Source organism: Aptenodytes patagonicus, chromosome 1 (assembly GCF_965638725.1).
Source record: "Aptenodytes patagonicus chromosome 1, bAptPat1.pri.cur, whole genome shotgun sequence".
NCBI lineage: Eukaryota > Metazoa > Chordata > Aves > Sphenisciformes > Spheniscidae > Aptenodytes > Aptenodytes patagonicus.
In genome coordinates this window covers 108,105,671-108,131,665 of record NC_134949.1, presented here as the reverse complement: position 1 = coordinate 108,131,665, position 25,995 = coordinate 108,105,671, and the positions used below count along the sequence as shown (strand labels likewise).

The window sequence follows — 25,995 nt, the reverse complement described above, 5'->3', positions numbered from 1 at the left end:
CAGCTGCAGACTACTATTTCACATCGCTTTGGTAGCTGAAAGATAATCTTGTGTCAGTCCTGTGCCGGAGTTTCCATGTGGGTCCACTTTTCAGAGTGGAAAATAATTATTTTTAACTATATGGAGTTATTTCTCGAAGTATCTTTTTTAATGCAAGGATGATCATACAGTTCTGAACAGAGGAGGAAAAATAGGAAGGATTGCTTGCGTGGAAGGAAAGTTGTGTGACCTGGAGTGGAAGGAATTTGACTGGAAGACTGGCTTGGATTTGCCCAGATCTATCAGATGGGAATGGGAGAAGAACTTCTCTCAAAGGTTTTTGGGATGGGGCTGTAGGGAGTGCAAGAGAAAGCACTTCATGTGACTGGTATGGGCAGCCACAGGAGCTCCAGGAGAAACGCTGAAGTCTGGTGTGAGACTTACCCTGGATTGTGGCACTTGGGGAGTTCTCCAGCTCTTAGGAATCCGATGGCATTAAAGCACCAGCAACTACTCTCAAGGCAGCATTCCTCATGTTTTCCAAACAATTTGGGAACTGCAAATAAGTGCAGATTTCTCAGCTCAGTAATTGTGATGTTGTGTCAGCATTTTTCTATCAGCATACTTCAAAGCCCTTTAGATTTTCTCCCCAAATGCAGCCATCCATCCTCCTCCAACAAATCTCAGACCTCACTGATTGTTACCAATAAAATTATTGACGTTAGAAATGCTGACGCAGGAAGATAAGGCTATTTAAGAACATTTTACCAGATGTTAGTTGAGTGATACTGCATAATTTCATGGAGCACATTGCAAAACCTCTTTCTTCCCTGCTGTGTTAAATTGTTACTTTCCCTGAGAGGGAAACATGGTTCTTCACAAAGTTGGCCTGAGAGGAAAGCAGGGAAAGAGTGTGGGAACAGCAGACAACATCAAGGCTTCTCATTTCTCTATTCTCTGCTTCTTGTGAGCAATCTTGCATGGCTTTTAACCACTGCCATTCACATTCTGAAGTGCTCTTTCAGTGGGCACGTCCTGTGGTGTCCCTAGTTTGGTGACAACACTCCTAAATACTGAGTGCATTGTCAAAGAATCAGTCTTGGGTTCCTCTTGGTCTGAAAGAACCAATTTACTTTTCTCCTTCGAGAGGCATAGGGTAATTATAGGAAGCCCCCACATCATACCATGTGGGTATCACATGCAAAAAACATCTATCCTACTAACATGCCTTGCTTAGGCATCTCTGTTTCTCACACACATGGAAAGCCAAAACCCATCATCCTCCACCAGGAAAAAAATTACTTATTTGTTTAATAGTTATTTTTATCAAACCTCAATTGGGGGGGAGGAGTTTTTAAGGAAAATAAATTTTGTTTTCCTCACCAGGACACCAAACTCTGTATTTGAGTACATAACTGCAAGATTCAGCTCAAAACCAGTGAATTTATAGCTACCTCAACTTGTTTCAATCAAGTTTAAATATCTCTTCCTTCTCCACCATTTTGAGGAAAATAATAAACGTCAGCAAACAAACACAATCCTGTCTGACATCACTTACTGGTCAGATCTTATCACCAGGTTTCTGCACGAGCTCATACAGGGGTCTTAGCACAGTGCAAGCCCACTTTGATATCATCTGTCAATCACCAAATCAGAGAGATGAAAAAACAGCAACCCACAAATGAAACATCTCAGCACAGGCTAGCAATTTGGCCTATAGTTTTCTGCTAGGAGTCCCATGATCACACTTCATCTTTGCCTCCGCTAGCATTAAAAACAAGAAGCTACAGCGTGCCAAGAACCCAGTGAGAATGCAGTGCCTGGGTTTATATGGAGCAGTCAGCAGTTAGGATCAGAGCATGTACGAGGAGCAAGGGGAGAGAATTTAAATGAAATCAGATGGGAAGCTAAGTGGGGAAAGCCCTACGTTAGGCCATCGGCAGGACTTCAGCGCTCAGAGAATTTCCTAGCCCCCTCCCCACTCCTCACAGCTTTAAACCTGAGCACTGCTTGTGGCCACCTGGAGAGCCAGCGTGGCTCTCTGCATGGCCTTGGCTGGCTGCTGCGGAGAAGCTACAGGACTCACTTCCTTGCCTTTGTGGCTGCAGGTGACACCTGTTTCCTGTGCAGGCTGTCACCTCTTCTGGGCAGGGGGGGGCTGTTAGAAAAAGTCAAGCAGACAGTGTTTTACCAGGAAACCCAGGTGTCCAGAAACACAATTAAGGAGATTTGAATTGACCAAATCCTTCACCCTTCCAGAAAGCAAAACTGGATATAAACCTTTTCCAAGCTTTCCTCTAATAAATTGGGACACCAGGCTGACAAGTGTAGGTGCCTAATGCATCCCTGTGAGCCTATTTGCCTTTATGCAGCCACACAGAAGGTGCAGCATGAAGGAGCAGGGCTGCCTGCTTCCCTCGCACCGCTCGAGTCGACCTCACGGCACGCTTTGCAAAGGGAAGCCCCTCGTAAGGCACCTTCCCTGCACGCTGTGCACCACAACGTTGCTGGGAGTTAGTCCAGCTTGTGAGCTCTTGCCAACAAAAGAAATATAATTTTATTCTATGTACGTTTGTGTGTGTGCACGCACACGTGCACGCTTAGCGCATGGATATTTGGTCTTCTAATATAAAACGCACCCTTCTAATCTGCTTGGGCCAGCAGCGTCCTCCTGCCCCCTCCATTTGCTGTAATTTGCATTGTTCACAGAAGGCTTCAGAATCCAGCCAACACACATCACAAAATTGGTGGGAAGAACCATGACTCATAAATTTGTGCAATTAATTAAGTTCTTAAATTTTAGCCAGGAGGTCACGTCTTGAAATGCTTTCAGACCATCACAAAAGAGAACAAGCTGGCTGGGAGCAATAAGCACCATCTGAGAATCCTCCCATAACTCAGGCTGTTTACTTTTCAGTTTCACTCGCCACCACCCAAGCACATGTCTCATTTTCCTCAAATCCTTTTACTGTTTCTGCCTTTGAAGCTGACTTCCAGGGAAAGGTCTAGAGATCTTGGCCTTCAGAGCAGATTCAAGTCCTGATTTCTCTTCCCCCTGCGGAGAATGTACAGGGCAGGCTGAGGTCCTTCTACCCCACAGCAAAGCTAGCTTGCTTTATGATGAGACGTGTGCCTGCGATTCTTTCCACACTGGCAATATTGCTTAAGCAGCCTTTTTCTAAAGCCTCAAGCTTTAGAGCTGGGAGATCTCGCAGCAGCACAGCTACCTAACCCCACCACGGGAGAGCACGTCCCAGGAACTGGGTGCTGGCAGTGGCACCACATGGCAGCATGTCGCAGCCTTCTGGGGTGAGGGGTCCCCCGGCATCCATGCGTCCAGCCAGCTAGTAACCTCTGTCATCCCAGAAGTTTCTGAGCAACTATATTGGCTGCTGGTAGAAAAACCAGGAGCTTCAATAATCTACATTTTCCAGTCTACGACATTTGTACACAGAGGGACCTTTACCCACACGAACGGCCCCAAGCCATAACTATATCAAGTTACTCACATGACCAAGCCTTTGCAGGATCCCAGCCTCAGGGACTACCGGGAGTCCAACAGTCCTGAGCAACTGACAAAAAGACTCTCACAGCATACATTTGGGGTTGAAACACTACTTTCTGGAACAAAGTGCGAATTAAGTGATACCAGTCCAGATGACACAGATTCCAAATAAGTGCAAATAAAATATTTTCCACTGCCAGAACACCATCATGTGATTTGCACGTGGCATCCCTTACAGCAGAGGCCATTGAGAAGTATATCGACTAGCTGCTGTCTGCCTCGGAATTCCCCCAGCAAAGCTGGCCTGGCTGGAGATGTAGGGTGCTTCACTTCCAGGCTATTAAATCTCATTGAAATCAATGCAACTCAAGAATGTACTGAAAATTAAGTAAACACCTACGGACTGTAATGAACTAGGATGTTGCACTGCTCTGTGTGCTTCTTTGGCTGATTTGTTTACCAAGGAAATATCTCGGAGGGACAGAAATTAGAGAAACCTTCTAAAAGCTGTAAGAATACCTTAAATAAATGCAAGATTGTTGCATTTACATTAAAACTACCAAGTTTAAGACCCAGTTTCTTAGGCCCTTCCAGAGATCATGCACTCATGTTGACCTTCTTATAAACGTATAACCCAGATAACTTAAAAGGAACCGAGATCTTCTACCACTTGCCAATACAAGATGCATTATTGCCCTAAGCCTCAGAGAAAACTGTAGCTTTGCGTTCCTGCTTTTAGTTAAGCTAATGAGGAGAAGAAGGAAGAGAATTTTTGGGGTGGGCTCTTCTTCCTTTCATCTGAAAAGCGGTTACTGAGTTGTTCAAAGCTTGTGTGCATAGCTCTGCGGGCTCAGTACCTCTCAGTGCCTGGCTTTCTAGAGACTACTACTGCACCATTGAAAGGAGAGGTGAGTTCTTCCTATATGCTCCCTGGAAGCAGGTTGAACACTCAGTTAGCAGAGAGCCCTCTGAAAAAGGGATATGGCTTTGCATTAAGCAGAGTTTGCAAATGCTTCTCAGCTACTCATTTTATTCTCTTCTTGTTTCCTTGCAAACGATGAAACTCTTTAGAAAGGCTCAGGCAGCATGGACACTTTCTTCTTGTGACCCTAATAGTTTGGCTGCCCATTCTTCTCACCAGCCGCATGCCAGCGTGTTTTCAGTGACTTAATGGCACTGCTACTTTGGGGTAGCTGAATGGGGAAGCAGACTGCAGCTGCTTCTGAAGGATATAAATATTTTTTACAGTCAGGGGGCTCCAGCAGTCCAACAGGATCAGGGACACCTGGGCTCTATTCCTGGCTCTTCTGCAGACCTGCCGTATTGTTTTCCTCCTTTCAGTAGCTCTAAACGAAGACCTTTTCCTGCCAAATCTGTAATCTTAGGTGTGAGGCTTCCATTTGAAAATTTGAGCCACAATGAGGAATTTCGGGTAATGGGGCTAGCCTATGAATGGCAAGGGTGGGCATTCATTCGATAACAAAATCCCACAAAAGCCATTGCACTGGTGAACACCACGAATGGCTCACAGGCCAACCTTACTTGCACCATTTACCAGTTAGCCATCTGCTCCCTTCAGATATTATTTTATGGCTTTCCTTTGTTTTCACCGAGGCCTAAACAGGAATGAAATTGTGAGTCTTGTCGCTAGCCCTTTTAAATAAATAGCTCTGCCATCACTCTAATAAGTTTGACAAGTTGGTCCCAGGCCCTGGGCAGGAAGCTAATAAACTTCAAGTTGCTTTTCTATTGTTTTCCTAAAACAATTTGACTTCCTTTCTGATAGCCTCAAATTCCTTCAATAAAAATAGAGTAGCTGGGAGCCAGAGGAAGAGCTGAACTTGAGCCAAGTTGGGCTTACAATGCCGCCTGCGTAAGATCACATTTTTATCCTGATCCACGAAGACTCTTTAAAAGAATAGCAGGCAGACAGCTGCCAGTGCATGTCAGGAACAGCTCGGGAGCTAGTCTCCCCCAGCATCGGTCCTCCAGGCTTGAGGGAATCTCCAGCCAGTGAGCCAGTGTCAGACCGTAGCAGGAGGCTGAGCTCCTGGGAGCTGACTGGGGTTTGCTTACGCTGTCCAGAGTGTCCTCCCTCAGACACAGATCTCTTCTGGGAGCCGAACACTGACAGAGAGGTGGGCTCCAGCAAGACCAAGGGGCTGTGCTAAAGCTCACCCTTCAGTCAACTTCGTCTGCTCCTCCCTCTACCTGTGCAGGCTCAGCAAAAAGAGGTAAAGGTCTGTTCTTTCTTTTGTTCTCACTTTGGGAAACATATATATGTATATATGTATACACACATATCTTTTTGTAAAGCAGCAATTCATCTAGCTGGAAGTTTACCCGACTAGATGATGTCTGGTGGCTAGGTAGGTGAGGACTCCTTGCTTGAAAATGACTTGCTGATCCTTTGGACAAATCCTTTACGCTCTCCACAGTTTGGTTCCTCCACCTGTAAAGCAAGGAGAGTGTTTATAGGAGCTGTAATTACATTATCATTTGCAAAGCACTTCTCAACTACTCGGAGATGCTGCAGAGTTGAGAAGTGGAAGCAGTAGCTGTGAGAGTGCTGTGCTTTATTTCCAGTAACATAAAGCTGACAACTAAGCATTTACTTTGGCATAGATGGTCATTTCTCCTCAGTGAGATGAAATCCTCTTCCACTTTTTCTTGCTGAAAACTTTACTGGCAAATGAGACTGACACACAATGACATTTCACACCTTGCTGTTTCTTGTTTCCTCTTTTCTCACTCTGTGCTGGTTTGGTACTCTGGGCTGGGAAGGGGAAAACATCCATCTATAATGGAATAATTTGGGATTTTTTTACTAAATAAAGAACTGTGACTATAAAACTGTTCCCCCTCATTCAGGGGCCCATCGTCACATGCTACTCCTGTTCCCTTGGGCCCAGACTGTCCTTGAGAGTTTGCCTCCTGCTGGAGGATGCCTTCAGGCTGTCTCCAGAGGTCTAACGTATAACAGAGAACTTCCCTCTCCCTCATTCTCTTTCAATCATATCCACGCATGGGGATTTTAGATAAAATGTTTCACCAGGAAGGTAGCATCCATTGGTGCTTTAGAGAAGGTACTAGAGGTGCCTGTCCAGCATGGGACAATATGAAGAAGGAGAATAAGTGCAGCGCCGTGGCCAGGCATCAGAGATGAAACACATATGAGAAGTTTCTATCTCAGTCACTGTTGAGTGGTGGTTTTTTTCTGAAATTTCCCAATGCAGTAAATCTGATATCCTCCCCAAGCACAAAGTCCTCAGTAATGGCAGGAAAGTACAAGACATTTTCCCTTCAGATGGTCTCCTGAAGTTCTCAAATCTCAGGAGAGCATCTACCTACATTTGAAACAGCCTTCCAGCAAAGCCAGATGCTCCAAGAACATCTGTTTCATGTGAAGAAGCTCTTTCATATGTGAGCTCTCATCTATACTACTGCATATTTACAGACCTTCTCTATGCATTGCATTGGCTTGCTCTTTTTGTTTGTTTAAATCCCTGACACAGAATGAATCCTCCATTAAATATCCATGGGATCAATGCTGAAAAAGTCATCACACAAACTCTATTCAGGATTTACCTGGCTTCTGTGTGAAAGTGAGCAGCTTTGATAAGGCAATAAGGCAAGTACAGGAAATAGAATGAAAAAGGGACCTCTTGGCTTATCAGGTTCGATCCCTTTCAATAACAGGCAAGTACAAAACAAATGGCTTTTTCTAAACTTACTAAGCTCTGTCCTAAATCTCATTAGGTTTCCACCCTCACTTGTGCTACTAGACTGCTGTTCCAGCACCTCCTTCCCTGCTCTGTTGCTTAGAAACCTTCTGATTTCCAACTAAATTCATTCATGGCCAATTTATATCTATTTATCCTTGTGCCACATAGTCCTTTAGCTTATGTAGCTCTCCTCTCTCCCTAGCACTTACTTTCCCAACCCCCCATTCCTAAAAGTATTTATAGACAGCAAATCTCTCCTCTCTTAACCTTTGTTCTGCCAGACTAAGTAACTAAGCTCCCTTATAGTATTCACCCTGCAGGCACATCACACCGTGTTTTAATTACTTTGGGTAGCTTCACTAGCATGAAGTTCAGTGCAAAATAATTAACGCAGAAAAGCTCAAACTGGTACCGCATCTATTTTCAAATCAGCTCAAATATCTCTCTGCAGTCACTTCTGTGACTGATAAGTAAACATACTCTTGGCCGAGAGACACCCTCCATCCCTCTGATCACCCCGTTGCCTTTCTTTGCACCTGTTCCAGGCTGAATATCTTTCTTGAATGTGGGTGAGCAGCGCTGCACACACTATCCTGGTGGGGTCTCACATCCTCTTGGACAACATTAATCGCACTCGCTGCAACTGGAAATACTGCTACATCCTGAAAGCTCACTTGCCTTTTTCACCCCCACATAGCATCACTGGTTACTCCTCCTTTGGTGACCTTCACCCAGGACTTTCCCCGTCTCGGTCCTGCCAACTAGGAACTCCCAATTGCTAAGCGAGATTCCTGTTACTCTCTGAGCAACAAGTTCCTAGTGTGTGACTTTGCACTCTCCCATTTAACCTCACCTTGATCACTCCAGTCGCGAAGAGCCTTCAGCTCTCCTGGTGCTGGAATCCACCTCTGCCCTGACGATACCTCTCAGCTTTGTTCCGTCAGCAGATTTCATTAGCATTTCTACTTTCGGTGCCAAGGTAATTAACACAAATACTAAAAAAGATCGGTCCTAAAAGCAATCTTTGAGCAGCCTCGCAGGTAACTTCTCTTCAACCTACTAGGGAACTGGTGTCTCAATTCTGTCAGTCTCTTTTCCACTTGAGGATTTCTCTAATAATCCCTGTCTTCTTCAGCTGAATCTTCTTCGCTATTTTGCTTCTTCTGGGACACCATATCATATGGCTTGCTGCAGTCCAGGTAGATAAGGTCTGCTATGTTTCTTTTACCTAGAGGGTCAGGAATCTCACCCCAAGAAAGCTATTTACCTTTGAGCAAAAGATGGTACATGTTGTCCTATTTTCCCCTTACCTCCTGGCTTTATTTCTCCTTTCCTTCAACATCCGTTCCACAGCATCATAAACTGCTGAGATCTGCAAGCTGCACATGGCAAGCCGTCAGCTGTTCTCCTCATTCCCACTGTCTGGGGGAGCATTCTCTTTCACTTGCTCTCCTCACTCAAGTCATACAAGTTTTGCATAGCAGTCTGTTGGGGAGGGGAGGAAAAATCCTTCTTCCCAGCTTACCAGTGGGCAAAACAGCTATTTCTCTAGCTGTGGAGCTGGAGAAGCTGCCATGACATCTCTGTTTTCCATTGAAGAGGGTGCAGTAGAGAAGAGAAGGGACAACACTTAGAGGGGCTGGCTGAGGTATCTGTACAACATCTCACCTTTCTGTCTTTTGCCCATTTCCTTTCTGTGCATCAAAATTCAAATAGTTCCCACCACCACCAAAAAAAAAGAGCTCGTAACAGTTACCTCACGTGCATGTTGCATGTATTGGACAGAAACCTTCTCCCCTCCCTCATTCATTCAACAGAACTAGACTGTGTCTGCTGGATTCAGAGATTAACTCTGTAGGAGAATGAGTATGCCACTCAGGAACAATACTGGGGTAGGAAACACAAAGGAGTGAGCAGGGAGAATCAGACCTGATCACCCTGAGTGTACAGCAAAGTGTCAGCCACACAGGGAAGGGATTACATTTCAGACAGCTCACTCACAGGACCTGCCTCTCTGTAGCATGTGAAAAACACTTGACAAGCCTTAGCTAGCCTATCCCAAAGCCATCTGTGAGCTAGATCTGTATTAACAACACCTTTTTTTGGACACTTCTATGATGAAGCCCTTGACAATTTCACTGGCATAAAATCAACAGGACTTTACATAATAACGCTTTATGGAAATTACCCCAGAAAGATGAAAGGACATAGTGATATTCTCCTTCCCATGAAATTCCATCACAGGTATACAACTGCGAGGCAGAAGAGGGAGAAACAACTCCAGAACCATGCCCATTTTCTTTGAAGTCACAGAAGGCCTTCCAATAAAGTTAGAAATGAAGTGGCAAATGACTATGGGTTTCTCCATACCAGGAATTTACTGAGCTGCTATGGGAATTTACTGTGCACTGTCTGTCCCACACTAACCATCAGTGAGGATTCAGCCCTCTTGAAAAGGAGTTGCACTCAACTTCAGAGTGAGAGTGTCCGCATAGGACATGCCTCCAGAGGTAGCCTCTGCACAGCACTGTCCCAGCATAGGCTGGCTTTCAATCTTGTAACTAAAGGGGATACTAAATTGGTGGGAGAACAATGATTAGATTAGAAGGGTTGCCAGCCCTGTGTTTTAGTCTCTGGTCTGCTTTTGCTTCATGATCTACACTAGCTGCTGCATAGGGACCACTGGGCAATTATGTTCTGGATGGGAGATATCTGGCCCAGGAAGGATTGCTGGAGGGACACCCACCAAAGCTTGTGCACAGCAAGCCAGTGCTCAGGGTAGCAGTGTCTTCTTGTGCAAATCTCACTCTCCTGACACTGGTTCTTTGAGACCAGCCTTTATCAAAGCCAGATGGCATCTCTGATTCACCCTCCTCTCTGGGCCCTGATGTGCAGGAATCAGAGGCTCGACTTGACACATCCATGAAATACAAGACCTTCAGACACTTGGTGTGCCGAAAGCATTTTTTAGAAAGGCCCAAATGCTCATGCATCAGACTGTGTATGTGCGGGGAGGTGGTGGGGGGGTGGTGTGTCAAAAAACACCTCTCCTGACAGGCAGGTCAGTCTATTTATCAGTAAGGGGTCCTGTAAAACCCTCCTAGGAAGCATCAGGTGCCCTTCGGGACAAGGCTGCAGCTGTGCCGGGCCCCCGGTCCAAGCCAGCAGAGCAAGTCCTATGTTATTTGAAGAGGTGGAGGACCCTGCTCCACATGAACTCTGCTTTGCCAGATTAAGCTTGAACAACGTCCTTCGTCGATGTCTTGCATGGAAAAAGCTTCCCAGGGTCTGGCTGGCATAACTGTGGGGCAACCCTGTCTCTTTTCATTTAAGGAAGGCTTAGACCATGGCATGTTATCTGGGGGAGGAGGTGCAAGGAACAGCAGTACCGGCAACTGGAAGGGACAGCATGAAGCCGGCAGCGAGTGCATCCTGTCGGCATGGGGAGGGTGGCACGGGGAGAGGCTGAGAATGGAGAGGGAGGAATGAGATCCATGGTCTTTAAAGGAAAAAAAACAGGAAACTAGGTTTGAAAATAGAAAGATTAAGTTGGAGGGGGTGGGAGAGACAAGAAAAGTAGGTGAAGAAAGAAGAGGGGGAAAGGCAGAGAGGCAGTGGGGAAGACAGAAAGTGACACAGAAAGGGGGTGGAGAAAAAGAGAGGAAGAGAGAGAGAACCATATTAAGGGAATAAAACCAAGCAACTGAGAAGAACAAGGAGTCCAACTCAACTACGGAAACAAAAAGTGCTAAAGCAAGGAAAGGAGACAGAAGACAAGGTACTGGAAATCAGGTAAGTAACCATGAGGGGGAAATAACAGAACTGCAGAAGCTTCAATGGCAGATCAAGCTGTTACACGCAAGGGAAAAACAGCATGAGGGGAGAGGAGGACTTGATGAGGCAGGAAAAGAAGGATGGCCCAAAATAACCTAAGAAGTTTACTTTTTCTTTCAATTTCTCTCCAAAACATTCCCATTAGTAACAAGATGGGCTTGGGACATTTTAAAAATTAAACTCTTTTTTGCCACAGGCAGCTACAGAAATGACGAGGAAGCCTCCCTGCAATGAACATGGACACCAATAGATTTCAATATACAGGAAAGCAGGATAAGAGCCCCAAGTATCCTCAGACAGTATAATGTGCAAATTGCAGTTTCTGTCAGATCCCATTTCAGCATGCTGTCAGGCTGCTCAGGGGAGGGTGGTGAAGGGAACTCTTACCTATGAGAGGCTCTCAGGGTATAAACACTTTATCAAGTGTCTGCGTGAACCGCCTATATTCCGAAGCGCGCAGGATGGTTTCAATATATTCAAGTTTCTTTTCCTTGAGAGTATTGCGTCCTGGCTGGTCTGTGACATGGAGCCTAGAAACATAACTCAAATGTAGAGAAGTGCCTTGCTCGTATCTCCCAGTCACCAGTACTGCGCACGCCGCGGGGGGAATGCCTTTCTTCTCCATCCCAACACTGCCCAGGGCAGCCTCAGCAAAGAGGCATGCAGACCTAAAGGGACAAACGCCCTCTCCCACTAGCAGCTGCTGCTTCTTTTTTTTTGCCTTCCTAACTTTTTTCCCCTTTTTGTACTTGGAATAATTATTCAATTACATTTCCATAATTTAATAGTTCTAGCATTGCCACCGCATGTTTCAAGCCCAGCTTGGAAACAGAGTACCCCTATGCGTCCACCTGGAAAGAAGCAATCGCAATGAGTGTAAAGGTTGCCTGCTAATTGCCACCTCTGATCTGTGGTGACTCCTTTGATTTCCTAAAGGGTCATTTCACTGGCCATTTGTCATGTCTAACGAGCTTTGTGGCACTCTGATTTTAACAGCTCAGGTAAACTGAGGCAGTGCCTCTGTCCCTGAAGTACCATAAAAACCATCAGAGGATCACATAAGTAGCAGTTGTGGTCAAACATCAGCTAAAAAAAGCCACGGGCTGAATGAGCCTTAATCGTTGAACTCTTCCTCCATGCTAATAAACCTGTCAAAATACCTTGGTGAAGCAGTATGTGTGAGAAGTTTTTTCCTACTGCTGCCTATGTGATCCTCTCTTTAAGGCTAAAGAGCTTAATGCATGTAATGTATGTGTGCATATGCGCATGCAGCTAGGAGTGGGTTAAAGTGTTATTCAGAAGCCTCACATTATTCAGTATTTGCACCAGAAGCCAAAAAATTCTGCATTTGCTGGTCTTTTCAAAACCTACTCTAAGAAGAGCGCAGATTTCTAACTTTCTTCCCTCTTTCCTTGGGAGCAGAACAGTAGTTTAGGAGAATTCCTGAGGCTTCAGGGTTTAAAATAATCATCAGGCTCCGGTCGCTTGGGAACTATGTTAAGCATTCCTGCTACTATAACTATTTGGGGTTGTTAGTTTTTTTCCACTCAACAGTATATATTATCACAATATTTTAGTATTACGGGCTTTCACATGAAAAATTTAGACCTTGCCAGAAAATACAGGACTTCATACCCTAGTCTCTCTTCTCTTTTTGACCTTCAGACAGATTTCACACATTCTGCACGTTTGCCCTTGTTTTCTGACTTATCTCACAGCATTGAAAATAGACGAGAAGGAATGAGTAATTCAGCACTATACCGTGTCATTAGGGAGCACATTTCAGAGACTGCTCCACACCTCGGTTGCTGTTGTATGAGGCACGAGGACAGAGGCTTAAAATTAGAAATAGTTCCCAGGAGGCACCAGAGGAACTTCAATCTTCGGGCTAAGAATTCATAAAGAGGGAAAAAACCCTCGATTTTATGGCTATTGATAAGCAACAGGGAGATCTCTATGAACAATACTCTAGCATGCCAGCTCTTTCCTGAAACAAAGAAATATTCATGCCACACAGTAAGTAATGAGCATAGAGATGCATGCTTCTAAGTCTCTCTAGCGTATCTTTAAAGAGGGGTCAGTGGTTTTTAATATGAGAACTAAGGGGTTTACACTTATATTTCCGTCTTGCTTCATTATCTTTGTCATTACGGACATGCCTTGAGAATTTCCATGTGAAACTCCTTTCCCTTAGAAGCAGAAAAGCTGACAGATGCCTTGGTCAGGGCACAGGGTCGCTCAGGAAGTGAAGCAGTTCGGCGAGGGTGACTGCTGCAGGGCTCCAGGGTTTCCAGCTGCATTCAGATGTCTGGTGAAGAAGGGAGGGAACAGTGGGATGGGAGAAAAACTCTCTCCAGTTTAAAATCAGACAAAGCTATCCAAGAGGACTGGAGTTAATTCTTGCTTCTTACTCCAATTTCCTCTGTCATGATAGGGCAAATCATTTAAGCCACGTTTCTTCACAAATGCCCCCTCAATGGTATCTCTCGTCTTCTGGATACCTGACTTCTAGATGTGGTCCAACGGGTGGAAGTGATAAACTCTCCCACTCCAGCATTAACCAGACAGAGCTCTGCTTTGAACATACGTTATATTGTGCTAAGTACACTGAAAAAATCCCCAGATTAGCAACATCGCCAAACAGCTTCCAAAATTAATGAACATTTTTTATCTTAATCTCTCACTGCCTTAGTTCCTCAGGTGTAAAGTTGATCTAATACCATCTCCTCACCTCCAGGTGGTAATGAAAATAAGTAAATTAATAATTGTGAAGCAATCAGATACTGCTGTGATGAAAGCCATAGGAAAACCCATGAGGAAACGAATAATTCTGTCTTTAGAACTGGAGTTGAATAATGTACAGTAAATGAGGCACAGGCCACCCACTGAACAATGAGAAGAAAACAAAACATTGAATAGCTGCTGTTCAAGAAAGCCCCAGCCAGGCTGGCACAGAACAAGGCAGGCATCCTGTGCAAAGAATGAGGTGACAATGTGAGGATGTGGTTAAAGACTCAGTCACAGGCACAAAGAGATTGAATTAAGATTACTGAGAACAGTAACTCTAGCATTTCCTAACTCCCTACTGCGGGGTTTAGCAAATTTAATATTAGTTGGTTTTAAGGGGGGGGGGGGGGGTGCATACATACACTGAGTATATAAAATAATGCACTCTCAAGCTATAGCCAGACTTCACCCTGGATGAGAAATTAAATACCTGAGGCAAGGATACAGCAATGAGGCTGGAGCGTGAAGAGAGTCCTACAGATTTTTGGAAAGAAGGAAGAAATGAGATTTGACAAGGTAGTACTAAATGGGAAGTAGATGGTCACTGAAAATTTCCCCTTTCTAAAGCTGAAAGCATTAGCAACCTGGGTGCTGTAGAGAGTTAAGTGGTCAAAACTGCCAAAAAGCTGAGGCAAGGCTCTGTGGGGGGGAGCTTGACTATAGGAGAGCAATGGGGAAGTGATAGGCAGGGAGACATGGCGGGAAGAGAAGAAAGGATGGGAAAGCCTCTCCTTCTCCCACTACCTCTCCAGTCTGTTTTATTTCAACACTATAACAAGTTGCATCTCATGCAGTCTATGAACCAGCCTAAAATCACACGGGCAGGGTTTTTGCTGCTATACTGGGCCCAATGCGATGCCTGCCATCACTGCCATGTCTCCTTATACCAGCCTCCCCCACTGACTAAGTAGTGCTTAAGATCAGCTTCTCTCAGCAGAGCTCAGGAACAGCTTTACTACAGCAGACCCCATGTTTCTCAGCATGCTTCTGTTTTCCAGAGCTCCATCTGCCCTGTTTGGCTGTCCCCTCTCCTGTATACAGCACTGCCAAATTTAGCATCATCTGCAAATTCATATAGGTTAGCTTCTCCCTGCAAAGATAAAGAAACTGGAAAGAGCACCAAGCTCTGTAATCCTGAATTGGATGCTCTTCATCCTGTTAGTTAAGGAGTAAGCTGAGTAATATCCATTAGCCTCTTTGCAGCATCTACATCAGAGAGAGAATTGATGTTTTTTTCTAGCAAAAAGCACATGTGAGCCTTCATTTAGCTTATCACAAGTCCGGTTTTGTCACATTTGCTGGGCTCTCTAAGGACCCACATTTCTCTAAGGCAAAGAGAGGGAATCCCAAGAGAATTAGAGGGTGCTCCCTGCATGCTAAGTGTAAGCCTGGATACCACTATCATGTAACTATTTGATGTGAGCTTTTCAAACACAGTGGGTCAAATTCATTCCTCAGCTTGACTCATCTGAGTTCAAGGTCTTTTTTTGTTCTTGGTCTCCTGCATCTACATCAGGCAGAGCTTGGCCCTAATATTTGGATATATGAAAGCACAAATTGACCCTGGCCAAGGAGGGAAAAAAACCAGCATTAGATGTCCTGGATAGACAAACAATAAAAATTCAGCTAACTGAGTCTACAGCTTCCACCATCACTTCAGATGAAAATATTCTACATAATACTGTCATCTGCTTGTGTAACACATCCCTGATGTGCGCACTTGGAGGTGTTGAGTGATTTCCCTCTGTCTGTGTCTCTGTGTGCGTCAGGGTTGTGTGTGTGTTCAGGAGGTGACAGGTCATTCAACTCCCTTATCTTCTCACCCACTCTCTTTTTTGTGAACTCTGAGATTTTCCACATTTGGAGAGGAGGGGGAAAGCACACCTCATCAGGAATAACAAGCTGTTTGCAACTGCAAGCAGGGCCAGTGGTCTGGATACCAGTATGACCCTTCCAGAAATTGCAGTGAACTCAGGAGGAGCAGAGATATGAGAAACACTAGATGTCTGTCTTCTAGGACAGGAGCTGTTAAGAGAGCTCTGCCTCTCCTGTGAGATTTGAGTCAAAGTCACTCTCCCTGATACTGGTTCGGCACAGGACTTTGAACCCAAGGAACTAGAAAGGAACCTATGCAAACGTGTCAGGTTTTTTTTTTTAAAGCATAAAGAAGTACAAACCTATTTAGTCCAGATCTGTGTGCAGATCAGAGTTACAGATTTGGCTAAAGAACTGGCCTATTTCAGGCAGAAGCTTGTCATAAGCACATCTGTGCATATATGAAGCCAGAGGGATGGCGCTTGGACGAAAATGCCTACTAGATCATTGCTTGTCTATTGTATACACATACAAAGGAGCCAATGTCAGTAAACAGTGAACAAAAAGGTACCTGCTGAGGTGGGCTTTAGCATCGATCTATGTCACAAAGCTACGAAAAGCCTCTGGAATTCAAAGCATCGCACCCATGCTGGACAGTGCATTTCTAACTCTATTAATCTTTTAATGTTGTAAGCCACGTGCCCTCAGAATGCTTCCTGACCAGGTCCTGGCAACAAAGGAGCACTGTATTTGTACATTGAAAAGGCTGCTTCTTCCTTTTGGGCACTGACCACGGCTGCAGGCTCTGCCAGCAATAACAAGATGTTCATCTCTTAGGAAAGCACCAGGGGAAAAAAAAAAAAAAAAAAAAAAAGAGAGAACTTCTGGTTCTGCCAGGTGTACCTGCTATAGAAGGGTAGCACGAGAGGGATTTCTTTCAGGTCACCAAGACAGCATTGTCCCAGGGCACAGGAGAGGAGGGCTGTGGTCTGTAGAAGCAGATGTTCTTGTGCTGTAGAAGCAGCATTGTGTCGCTATCACCAAGTCTAAGAGGCAGTGCTGCACAGAAAAAAGGACACACGTTTGCAAGTCACAACCCCTGAGCGCTGTCCCCAGACTGCCACTAACAGTGACCTCAAACAAGCAGTTTGCCCTTTCTGTACCTCAGTGATCACCGTCTGCAAGATAAAGATGACAGCATCTGCACTCTGTGGGATGTTGTGAGGCTAGACTACTGCTAACAGGGGGCTGGAGATCCTTAAGTAAAATGTACAGCTGTATAGCAAAGCAGCGTTAACTAACCTCCAGTGCAGAGCTGAAAGTGTCCTTCCTAAGTGTCTACTGGTGTGAGCATCCAGTTTTGCAGTGTGGGGACCACTCAGGTCCGGCTGCAGACAGTCAATGCAGGGGAAAAGATCTCTGCCCTCATATCCCCACAGTAGCTATCTCTTTTGCCACACGCTTGCCTGGACCTGCTATGAGGTGACACAGCTGGAGGAAGGAAAGCCACAAGCAATTCCTAGGCACCAACAATGCCACAGCTGGCCTGGATGACCCACTGCACGGGGCTGTCACTTCTCACGTGCCCAGTACCTAAAGGAGATGGCTGCCTCCCCATTTGGGAGCTCAGAGGGGATGGACTTGCTGCGTGGCCTCCACGCACAGCCCCGTGTCTAGTGCGTGAGCCTCTTCACGGCATCTTGGGCCCCAGCCTTCTAGTTCATTGGGACATCTCATTAACTATCAGATACACATATTTGTAACCAATTGAGCAAATCACACACACAGATTGGGCAAAAATACAATGGCTTTGACTTTGTTACTTTCCCCCTCCCTGGGAACCGCGCTTCCCCCACACAAAGGAGCCTTCCTTGGAGAGCCTCTCTGTGCGCCTGGGACCTGCCAAGAGGAAGAGGTGAGCCCAGCGAGGGAGAGCAGAAACAGTGTCATAATCAGTCTCTTCACTTTATTTTAGAAACATGCCGACCTCCTGTCACCTTCCTTGTGGGAAAAGTTAGCATGAAGTGTCAAGCTCAGCTATTTATATCACTGCTGATAGTCTCGCCTGTCTTCTAAAGAGGGGCAAACTTTCTTCCTAACAATTCCAGGGCAAATAAAATCATATAAAGAGGATTGCGCAGGAGCAGTCCCCCTGCCTCTTTGGTGTGAATTTCCTAGCTGTTCCCCAAAGCCCCAGCTGGTCTGTCCAGAACAAGCACGCCGGCCGGAGCAAGTGGCAGCAACGCAAAATGCTCGCCTGTCGTTCAAAGTGTGCGGCATCACGAAGAGGATGGGCGAAACTGCTCCAAGAGCAATGGACACTTCCTCTCCCACAGAAAAAGGTAGTGCAAAAAAAGGATGGTGGAGAGTAGCCCATTGCTGGCAAGCTCGCCTGGTGTACTGGCAGGTGCCGTCCCCACTGGGGTATTTTTATCATGGAATTTGGCAGTCACAAGGCAGCCCGGAGCTGGGCGGACACCACGCCCGGCCTGCAGTGTGATATTCGGTTTTCCCCAGCTTTAATAGCATTCCAGGTGATAATTAAGCCGGGCCGGCCACATTGCTGGGTTTGTGCCAGGCTGCGCTGCTCTTTGTCACATATGCGTTTCCTGGTGCCAAGATCCCATGACTGCGCACAGCTCCGTTGTTGATCCAGCAGAAAGCTGACAGCCAAAAGCACGGCCGGGCAGCGGCACAGCCCACAACTCTGAATGAATATGCATGGCTCCGCTGTCAAGACATTCTGCTATCAGGTGCTGAGACCCCGCGAAGATACCCAGAGGTGTTTTTCGCTGAGTCACACTAGAGTGAGATGAGATTTGTCCAACCGAGTCCAAACTAGGAATATAAAAGGCCGCAGATGCTTACACGCTGAGAGGTCAAAGCATGCGGGACGACAGTAGTCTGGGAATGAGGAAAGGGAACTATACGGAAAATTCCCAAGAATAGTAAAGCCCTGAGGAGAGAGGCTAGGTCAGAGGCAGTCCTGCCTAGCCAGGAAAAGCTGTCAGGAGGTGACAACAATCCTTCTTTGCTTGCTGGCAGCAGAGAGCTAGATGCTCTCTTCTGTTGCTCTAGCAGGCCCTTGGTCTGGCATTGCAAGAATAGCTCGTTAATAACTAAAAAACGTCTAAGCCAAAAACACTGCTCTAGGAGGAAAACTCCTTCTCTTGGTTTCCAAAACTTGTTCTCCTGTGGACACCTACCCCCTTTCAGCCGCCATCTCAGCTCTCTGTGGGGCTGTAGCAGGATGATCAGGAGGCATTTGGGTCTTTGGGAAGCCCCTCCTTTAATCAGCCTGTGCAGGGGAGCAGCCCTATTATCTAGCCTAAGCCTCATGGCTGCCAGCCTTGGATCATTCCGATTTACTTCCTCTTGGAAACTTTTGTGCCTGTGTGAGGCAGGTAAATTACTGTTATTCTCACATCCATCAACATTTTTTATTTCTGGACTCCTCTTGCACTTACGTTTGCTTTACTTTGTGTTCTGTACACATTGATTTCTACAATTTGCAAGTATCTAGGTTTAGTAGCCTTCCCTAGGGAAAACAAGCCATAGTAAAACCCCAAACTACCTGCACATGGTAGAACTGATGGAAAAAGATGCTCAGTTTGTGATTGCACATGCTTATGACAGGAAGGAAAACTCAGCCTTGGCACAGCCAGGGAGAACTGTGTTCATTTTTACCCTAACAAGCAAGGTAAATCAAGAAAAGGCAACTGTCAACTAACAACAGCAGGAGCAATAGGGGCACCTGCAAACAACAAACTCACCTGGAAAAATGAGGACACACACCATTGTTCATGCTGTCTTGGAAGGAATATTCCACACGTACAGTTGTGCTACACCATATTGACCTTGGACGCACCTGTACATTGAACTGTAGGTAGCTGGTTGCCTTGTCTGCACTATGGGGAAAAAAAAAAAATTAAAACCCCTGATTTCAGTGCAACTGTCTGTAAATATTTCCCATCACTGATTTATCCACCTGTATTTAACCCCCTGGTGCCCACAGAATGAAGCCATATGGTAATTTCTCCAGAATGCAGTAACTGCACCAGAGCCATTTCAGAAGATAAGACAGGACAGATCCACAGATTTGCCAGTTTTTACCAGTGCAGACAAAGAGGAGTCAGAAAGACTAGCTGATTTTACTAGCTGTGTTACTGCTCCTCCAGTTCTGGGCTGGCAGCAGATGAAAGCTTCAGCATACTTTGAGCAGCCACCAGGATCTACATCAGCACGATTGCAGCATGCCTGCCAAAGCAGGAAAGAGCCAAAGCCCTTTGCTTCCTGGTATGCTCCTTCTCCCTCCTCACACAGGTTCCAACTGGCAGTGGGGCAGCAAGTGGTCACCTCCCATCTCCTTACCTGGGCAATCCTCACCCATCCGCAGGGCAGCCCTCAGCAGCACGAGGAGTTTAAGGGTTCGACTTTTGATCTTTGTACCATCCATCCTTGCAGATGGACACCGCACATAAACAAGCAATGGCATAAATCATTGCGTGCGCTGCTACATTAAATTATATCATGTACATAACCAGAGGAGGGGATATTGTTCCCTCAACAAGTGTCTCTGTTCTCCAGCTTTTACTCACAGGAAATCTAGACAATATTGCTGCAGTAAATTCTTGGCATTTAACAGTGTCTACTCTCCACAGACGTTCTTTGTACAGTAAAAACAATTGGCTCTTAAAGACAAGACAAGGGACAATAAAGGAGAGTTAACACTTTTGGTCCCTATGGCTTTGGGATTTACCTTGACTAGCGCTTTTAGTATTTCATTATGATGATTATTAAGTTTTTAATTTATTTATTAAAAGGATATTTTCAAAAAGAGTGACTGTGGGAGAACATTCTCTCCAAGGTAATACTGCACACTTTATAGCACCTAGCCCTTAACTCACACGCAAGGGAGAGCTTTGCAGTGCCCTGGGAAGGTAAGCATGGTGAGTATAACTGGATCAAACGATTGCTCAAGCACTCCCACAGAGCCCCACAAAAGATGGATTAAACCCATCATTCTCTTTTTAGCCAGGGGGTTAAGTGACTTGGCCAGAAACAGTCTGTCAGAGTCGGAAACAAAATTGAAGCAGGCTCTCCAACATCCTTACTACCAGCTCACCAAACCTTTCCTCTCATCAGACCACCTACCAAACAGCAGTTCCCAGGAGCTGCTGTCCTTGGGAGGCATTTCAAAGGAGGCTTTTTTCTTTGCCTGTGTCATTTGAACTGTGAATTTTGTCTCAGAGCTTAAGAAAAGAGGAAGGAGCAAGATCCACCATTTAGATTTTGCAGCAGTTCCCTCTCAGAGAGGCATGACAGGGTGGCAGCAGATTAGGTTTACAGGACTGGCACAGCTCAAAGTCTTTACACTCCCTAAAACATTTGCAGCTTGTGAATGAAACACTTGCAACTGGCGACACTGCAAAACCAAAGCAAAACCTATGGGCAAGGAGCAGGTGGGCAACAGGAAGGCTTTCTCTGCATTTCTTTCAGTGGTGGCATTGAGCTCAGAAATAAAGCCCAGAGCTGAGCACTTCATGTTCCAGGTGTCAGTGCAGGTATTACACAAAGGCGACATATGAAAGTGCCAAGGCACTGCTCAGACCAAGCCGTAGACTCCAGTCTTATCTCCCAGGGGATCAGCCCATTAAGGATTCCCCAGAGCCCAGTTTGCAGGCAGATGAATACTGCTTTAACTACAGAGTCCACAGAGAATGCAATATGCTGACCGCAGTGAAAGGACTTTCTGAACCAAGAAAAAATCTGGCTCACTCTCAAAGTTTTGGCAGCCCGTTTAACAGGTTGTAGTTGGATTATGCAAAGATGATCACTTTTTGTTTCAGTAGCCGAATAAAAAAACCCCAAAACCCAACACATTGTTTTCAGTGGATGCGAAACAAAGTTTTCGGCAAACCAGACCTCATTCACTTCAGGTCAAATTAAAACATTTCCTTTGACACAAAACAAATCATTTCACTCCATGCATTCCCAGTTGGGCATTTCCTAACCCTCCTTAGAACCACTCTCTTCTATTTTCTCCCACAGAGGCTGCATCCAATTCTCCCTTCAAGACTTCTCACCCCTCCTGGTGAGCAGAAATGGGGGACTGGAGTTTCCTGGGAGAGTTCCTTGAGGAGGTCCACAAACACTCCACAGTGGTGGGGAAAGTCTGGCTGACCGTGCTCTTCATCTTCCGGATGCTGGTGCTGGGTACAGCAGCTGAGTCCTCCTGGGGGGACGAGCAGTCTGACTTCATGTGTGACACCCAGCAGCCTGGCTGCGAGAATGTCTGCTACGACAAGGCCTTCCCCATCTCCCACGTCCGGTTTTGGGTACTCCAGATCATCTTTGTCTCCACCCCATCCCTGGTGTATATGGGCCACGCGATGCACACAGTGCGCATGGAGGAGAAAAGGAAGATGAAGGAGGCAGAAATAGAGGCCCAGGAGATGAAAAACAATGGTGACACATACTACCAGCAGAAGTGCCCCGTGGCAGAGAAGGCCGAGCTGTCTTGCTGGGATGAATCGGGAGGCAAAATCATACTCAGGGGCAGTCTGCTGAACACTTATGTCTACAGCATTTTGATTCGCACTGCCATGGAAGTGGCCTTCATTGTGGGACAGTACATCTTGTACGGGATCTTCCTGGAGACCCTGTATATCTGCCAGCGGGCACCTTGCCCCCACCCTGTCAACTGCTACGTTTCCCGTCCCACAGAGAAGAACGTGTTCATCGTCTTCATGCTGGCTGTGGCAGTGCTCTCTCTATTCCTCAGTCTGGCCGAGTTGTACCACTTGGGCTGGAAGAAAGCCAAAGAGAGGTGCTCCCGGTCTTACAAACCCAGCCCCAGCACGGCCCCTGGCAGATTGGAGTCCGTCCCGCAAGTAGAAAGGGCCCAGATGTACACTCCTCCACCAGATTTTAACCAGTGCTTGTCAAGTCCCAATGGGAAGTTCATCAGCCCCTTCAGCAACAAGATGGCCTCCCAGCAGAATACCGCCAACTTTGCCACTGAAAGGGTCCATGGCCAGGAGGATGCTGCTGGTGAAGGGCCCTTCATTAAGTCCAGTTACGTGGAGAGTCCAGAGGCAGCCAACGAATGTGCGGCACCCGCCTTCCCTGAGAACTACTTCAATGAGAAACGCCGGTTCAGCAAGACCAGCCGTGCCAGCAGCAAGGCAAGGTCGGATGATTTGTCCGTGTGACCTGTCTCCAGGAGGGATGAGGAGAAGGAGCAGTCTCAGCGCTTAGTAAGACTTCTGCAAAGTGGGCTCCAGACTCTTGCCACTAACCTCTCTGTTTTAACACCCTCTTGTTCCTTTTCAGTGAACATCATTGTTCTATTGCAGACAGCACCTCTCACAGCTTAAGGCAGGGGCAGCCACTAGGAAACACGCACTGAAGAGAGGCACCAATCTCAAGACGTGAAGCTCTCGGCCCTATTTTCATCATGGGACCCACAGGGATTGGAGACTCACCATCCTTAGCCTAGCAGAGCACAGGCCAGCAGACTCCTGAGGCTGCCCAGCAGGTATCCGCTGCAACACTGTACTCAACAGACTGACCGGACCTCAACCCCCTTGCATCTTCTTTGGTGTCTATTCAACATTTGCTACATCAGCTTGGCAATTATACTGAGCTGAAGCTTCTCTCACCTGCAGGGAGCAAAAACACACCGGTAGGCTTTCTGACAGAAAGACTTTCTCATCTGCTTTGTTCTCACTCTTTCTAACCCTCCCTTTCTCTACCTAAGCCCAGATATTTTATACCAGCTTACCTATACAATAAATTCTACTTGAATTTTTTGACACTGTGTATATAACTCTTCCCCATAGATAAGGACGTCTGTGGTTCCCCACACAAAGCTGCCTCATGTCAAATGTTGGAATCCCTTCCTCATTCCTAAGTCAGCGCAGCAGACTGGCCCTGGGGCCCAGGGATGTCACTTAGATGACCAGTTGATGAAGACTAGGGAATTTTCCCAAGATACTTATGTCATCAATTCTAAGCAAGACATCCATTAACAGATATAGAGACTCTACTGTGAGAACAAATATCCTACTAGTAAAAAAGGAGGAATTACCGTGTGGAATCAAAGTGATTTTTCCCCTTTTTAAACTCATCTTTCAAGCAACATGAATGCTGCTGAAAGGGTGCTGCCAGCTGCCAACTTGAGAGAAAAAACATGCTCTGTTTATCTGCAGAAGAGGTACGGCCTGTGTCTTCTCTAACCAACCTACCAAACACTTCAGCATCTTTTGCAAGGAGGTCCCCTCCAGGTCCCACACATCATTCAGCTCTTGGCTGCTCTCTCAAGCCTGCCAGCCAGTGCAAGCCAAGATATTTGTCTTCACAGCAAGTCCCTGTTCTGCCGTCAGGTCATCTTCATCTCCACTCCATCCCTAGCGCATATGGCATTAAGAAACCACTCATGGACCAGCTCTTTCCACCACTGTAGCCTCTCAGAGCAGCCATTGGGGCCCAACACTGCACAGTGAGTCTGGTGGGTGAGGTCTGTAGGCAGCTCCCACTCCAGATACATTTTCTCACTGCAGAACTGACATCCCTCTTTTCAAGAGAATTGCTAAACAGAGCTAAGCTGCTCCCTGTTGTTTACCCTACACTGCCCTTCCAGACACGGGCCACAGCTTCCCAACGTTGGACTGCGTGAGCGAATGGCCTGGGACCAGCTTATGAGGGGACTGAGCCATTCCCTCTCTTAGGGGCCGCCGAGAGGGATTGTGAATCCTTGCTCCTGATACATAGTTAGCTTTGGTACAGTTTCCTGTACATATAATACATACTCACACACAGAGGGGAGGAAACCATTTTTTTGTTTGTAAGGTGTTTTATATATGTGTATTTTTTAATTCTGAAGAGACCTGCGTGCTCTCCTTAACATGAGATTTCAGTCAATCGTGCCTAGGTTTCTCCTAATAAAGTTCTAACTCCATCTCTCCTTGTTGATGTTTCTCCTCTCACGTGGCTGAGAATGAACTGCTAACATCGATCAGGCTGCCCGCCAGCCTCTGCTGCTCAGGGATCACAAAAATTCCCATCGCCCAGAGTGGCAGGGACGAGGGGAGGGCTTGGCCAGGGGGATAAATAATAAACATTGGGAAATGATTGATTGACTGGCTAACAGAAACCCCCTCCAGCTCCTCCGCCTGCCTCTGCATTACCAAGGAAGACTGGGAAGAGCTGGCCAGAGAGCAGAGCTTCCATCCTCTTGCGGTGGAAACGCTCCCTCCTTGCATCCCCTAGAACACCTCTGCACCCAGAGAGGCCACCTGTGATGTGAGGGCAACTCAGCAGGAAAAGGGTAGCAAAACCTGTCCCCTGAGCATCTGATTGCTTGTCCATGCAGTAACAGAGCCCTGAAAGGCTTTTTAAGAGGCAAGGTCTTGAGAGACATTGAGAATCCACTGCTAACTACCTCTGCAAAGAGTTCCTGTGGGTACTCAGCTCTCTTTCTTAAGATGTAGTTGTCGAGCCCGAAGAATAACCTTTCTTCCCCCAGCTGACGCCTCTCCTCCGAACTTCATCCCTTGCTCCCACTTTCCGACTTTCACAGGCTCCATCCTTCTGACCTTGGATCCCCCTGTCCACCCAAAGGAAGTGCCCTTCCTTCCTCTCTGCACACAATCTCCTATCCCATGGGACTGTGCAGGCTGGGAAGCTGAAGACCTGTAAAGTACTGGGTCCCAGCAAGGACCTTGGGAGAGGGCATAAAGAATGAAACCTGAACTCAATGAGGACACAGAGGCAAGGATCTTTAACTGTGTTAGAAACTGCAGGGACCATTTAAGATCAAAAAAGCCTTGGTTTAGGGGTTTTCAGCCCAGAAAGGAGGATGCCACCTGAGCACCCACAGCCACACAATGCAGCAAGGAGGCAGGATTAGTCCTAGCAGGCCTGGGGTTTTTAACTGGCACGTGCACAGCCCTGAACATGCCTGTCCCTTAGGGTGCCACCTTGCTGGGAGAGATACGCAATGAATAAGTCAGGAGCTTATTAAAGCATATTCACAGCAGATCACTCCCCTTGGAAAACTTGGCTATTGAGTGATATTGCTGCTTCATAGGGCCACTCAAGCACTAACCCAGGCCTTGTTTAATAAACTATTCTTGGTTTATAATAAGCAATAGCCAAAACTTTAAAAGCCTCTGTGCTACAGGCACTCAGAAGGGTAGCATCTCTGCTGGAGAGGAAGGTATAGCCGAAAAATTAGGATAAGGATCTCCTCTATGCCATTTCAGACCCCTACGATCCAAGCACGTTCACAGGTGGGGTTCTGGTGATCTTTGAGACCACAGGAGTACAACCATCCCAGCTCTGTCT

At 46.3% G+C, this 25,995-nt stretch overlaps 1 protein-coding gene across 2 annotated transcripts; it reads left to right on the top strand.

Moving 5' to 3' along the window:
- Positions 1-5,439: 5,439 nt before the first annotated feature.
- Positions 5,440-24,603, top strand: GJA5 (gap junction protein alpha 5). Of its 2 annotated transcripts, XR_012996459.1 has the most exons (3): positions 5,440-5,718; positions 21,697-23,332; positions 23,490-23,508. XR_012996459.1 is itself a non-coding variant. In XM_076351626.1 (2 exons), the coding sequence occupies exon 2, from the start codon at positions 21,750-21,752 to the stop codon at positions 22,857-22,859; it is 1,110 nt and encodes a 369-aa protein (XP_076207741.1). In that variant the 5' UTR covers positions 5,440-5,718; positions 21,697-21,749; the 3' UTR covers positions 22,860-24,603. The 2 variants fall into 2 exon arrangements, 1 of the variants encoding a protein (XP_076207741.1); XM_076351626.1 differs by having other exon boundaries at positions 21,697-24,603.
- Positions 24,604-25,995: the final 1,392 nt, after the last annotated feature.

What these genes read in the sequence shown, in the direction of transcription:
- GJA5 (XM_076351626.1), top strand. Translation starts at nt 21,750, where the DNA reads ATGGGGGACTGGAGTTTCCTGGGAGAGTTCCTTGAGGAGGTCCACAAA.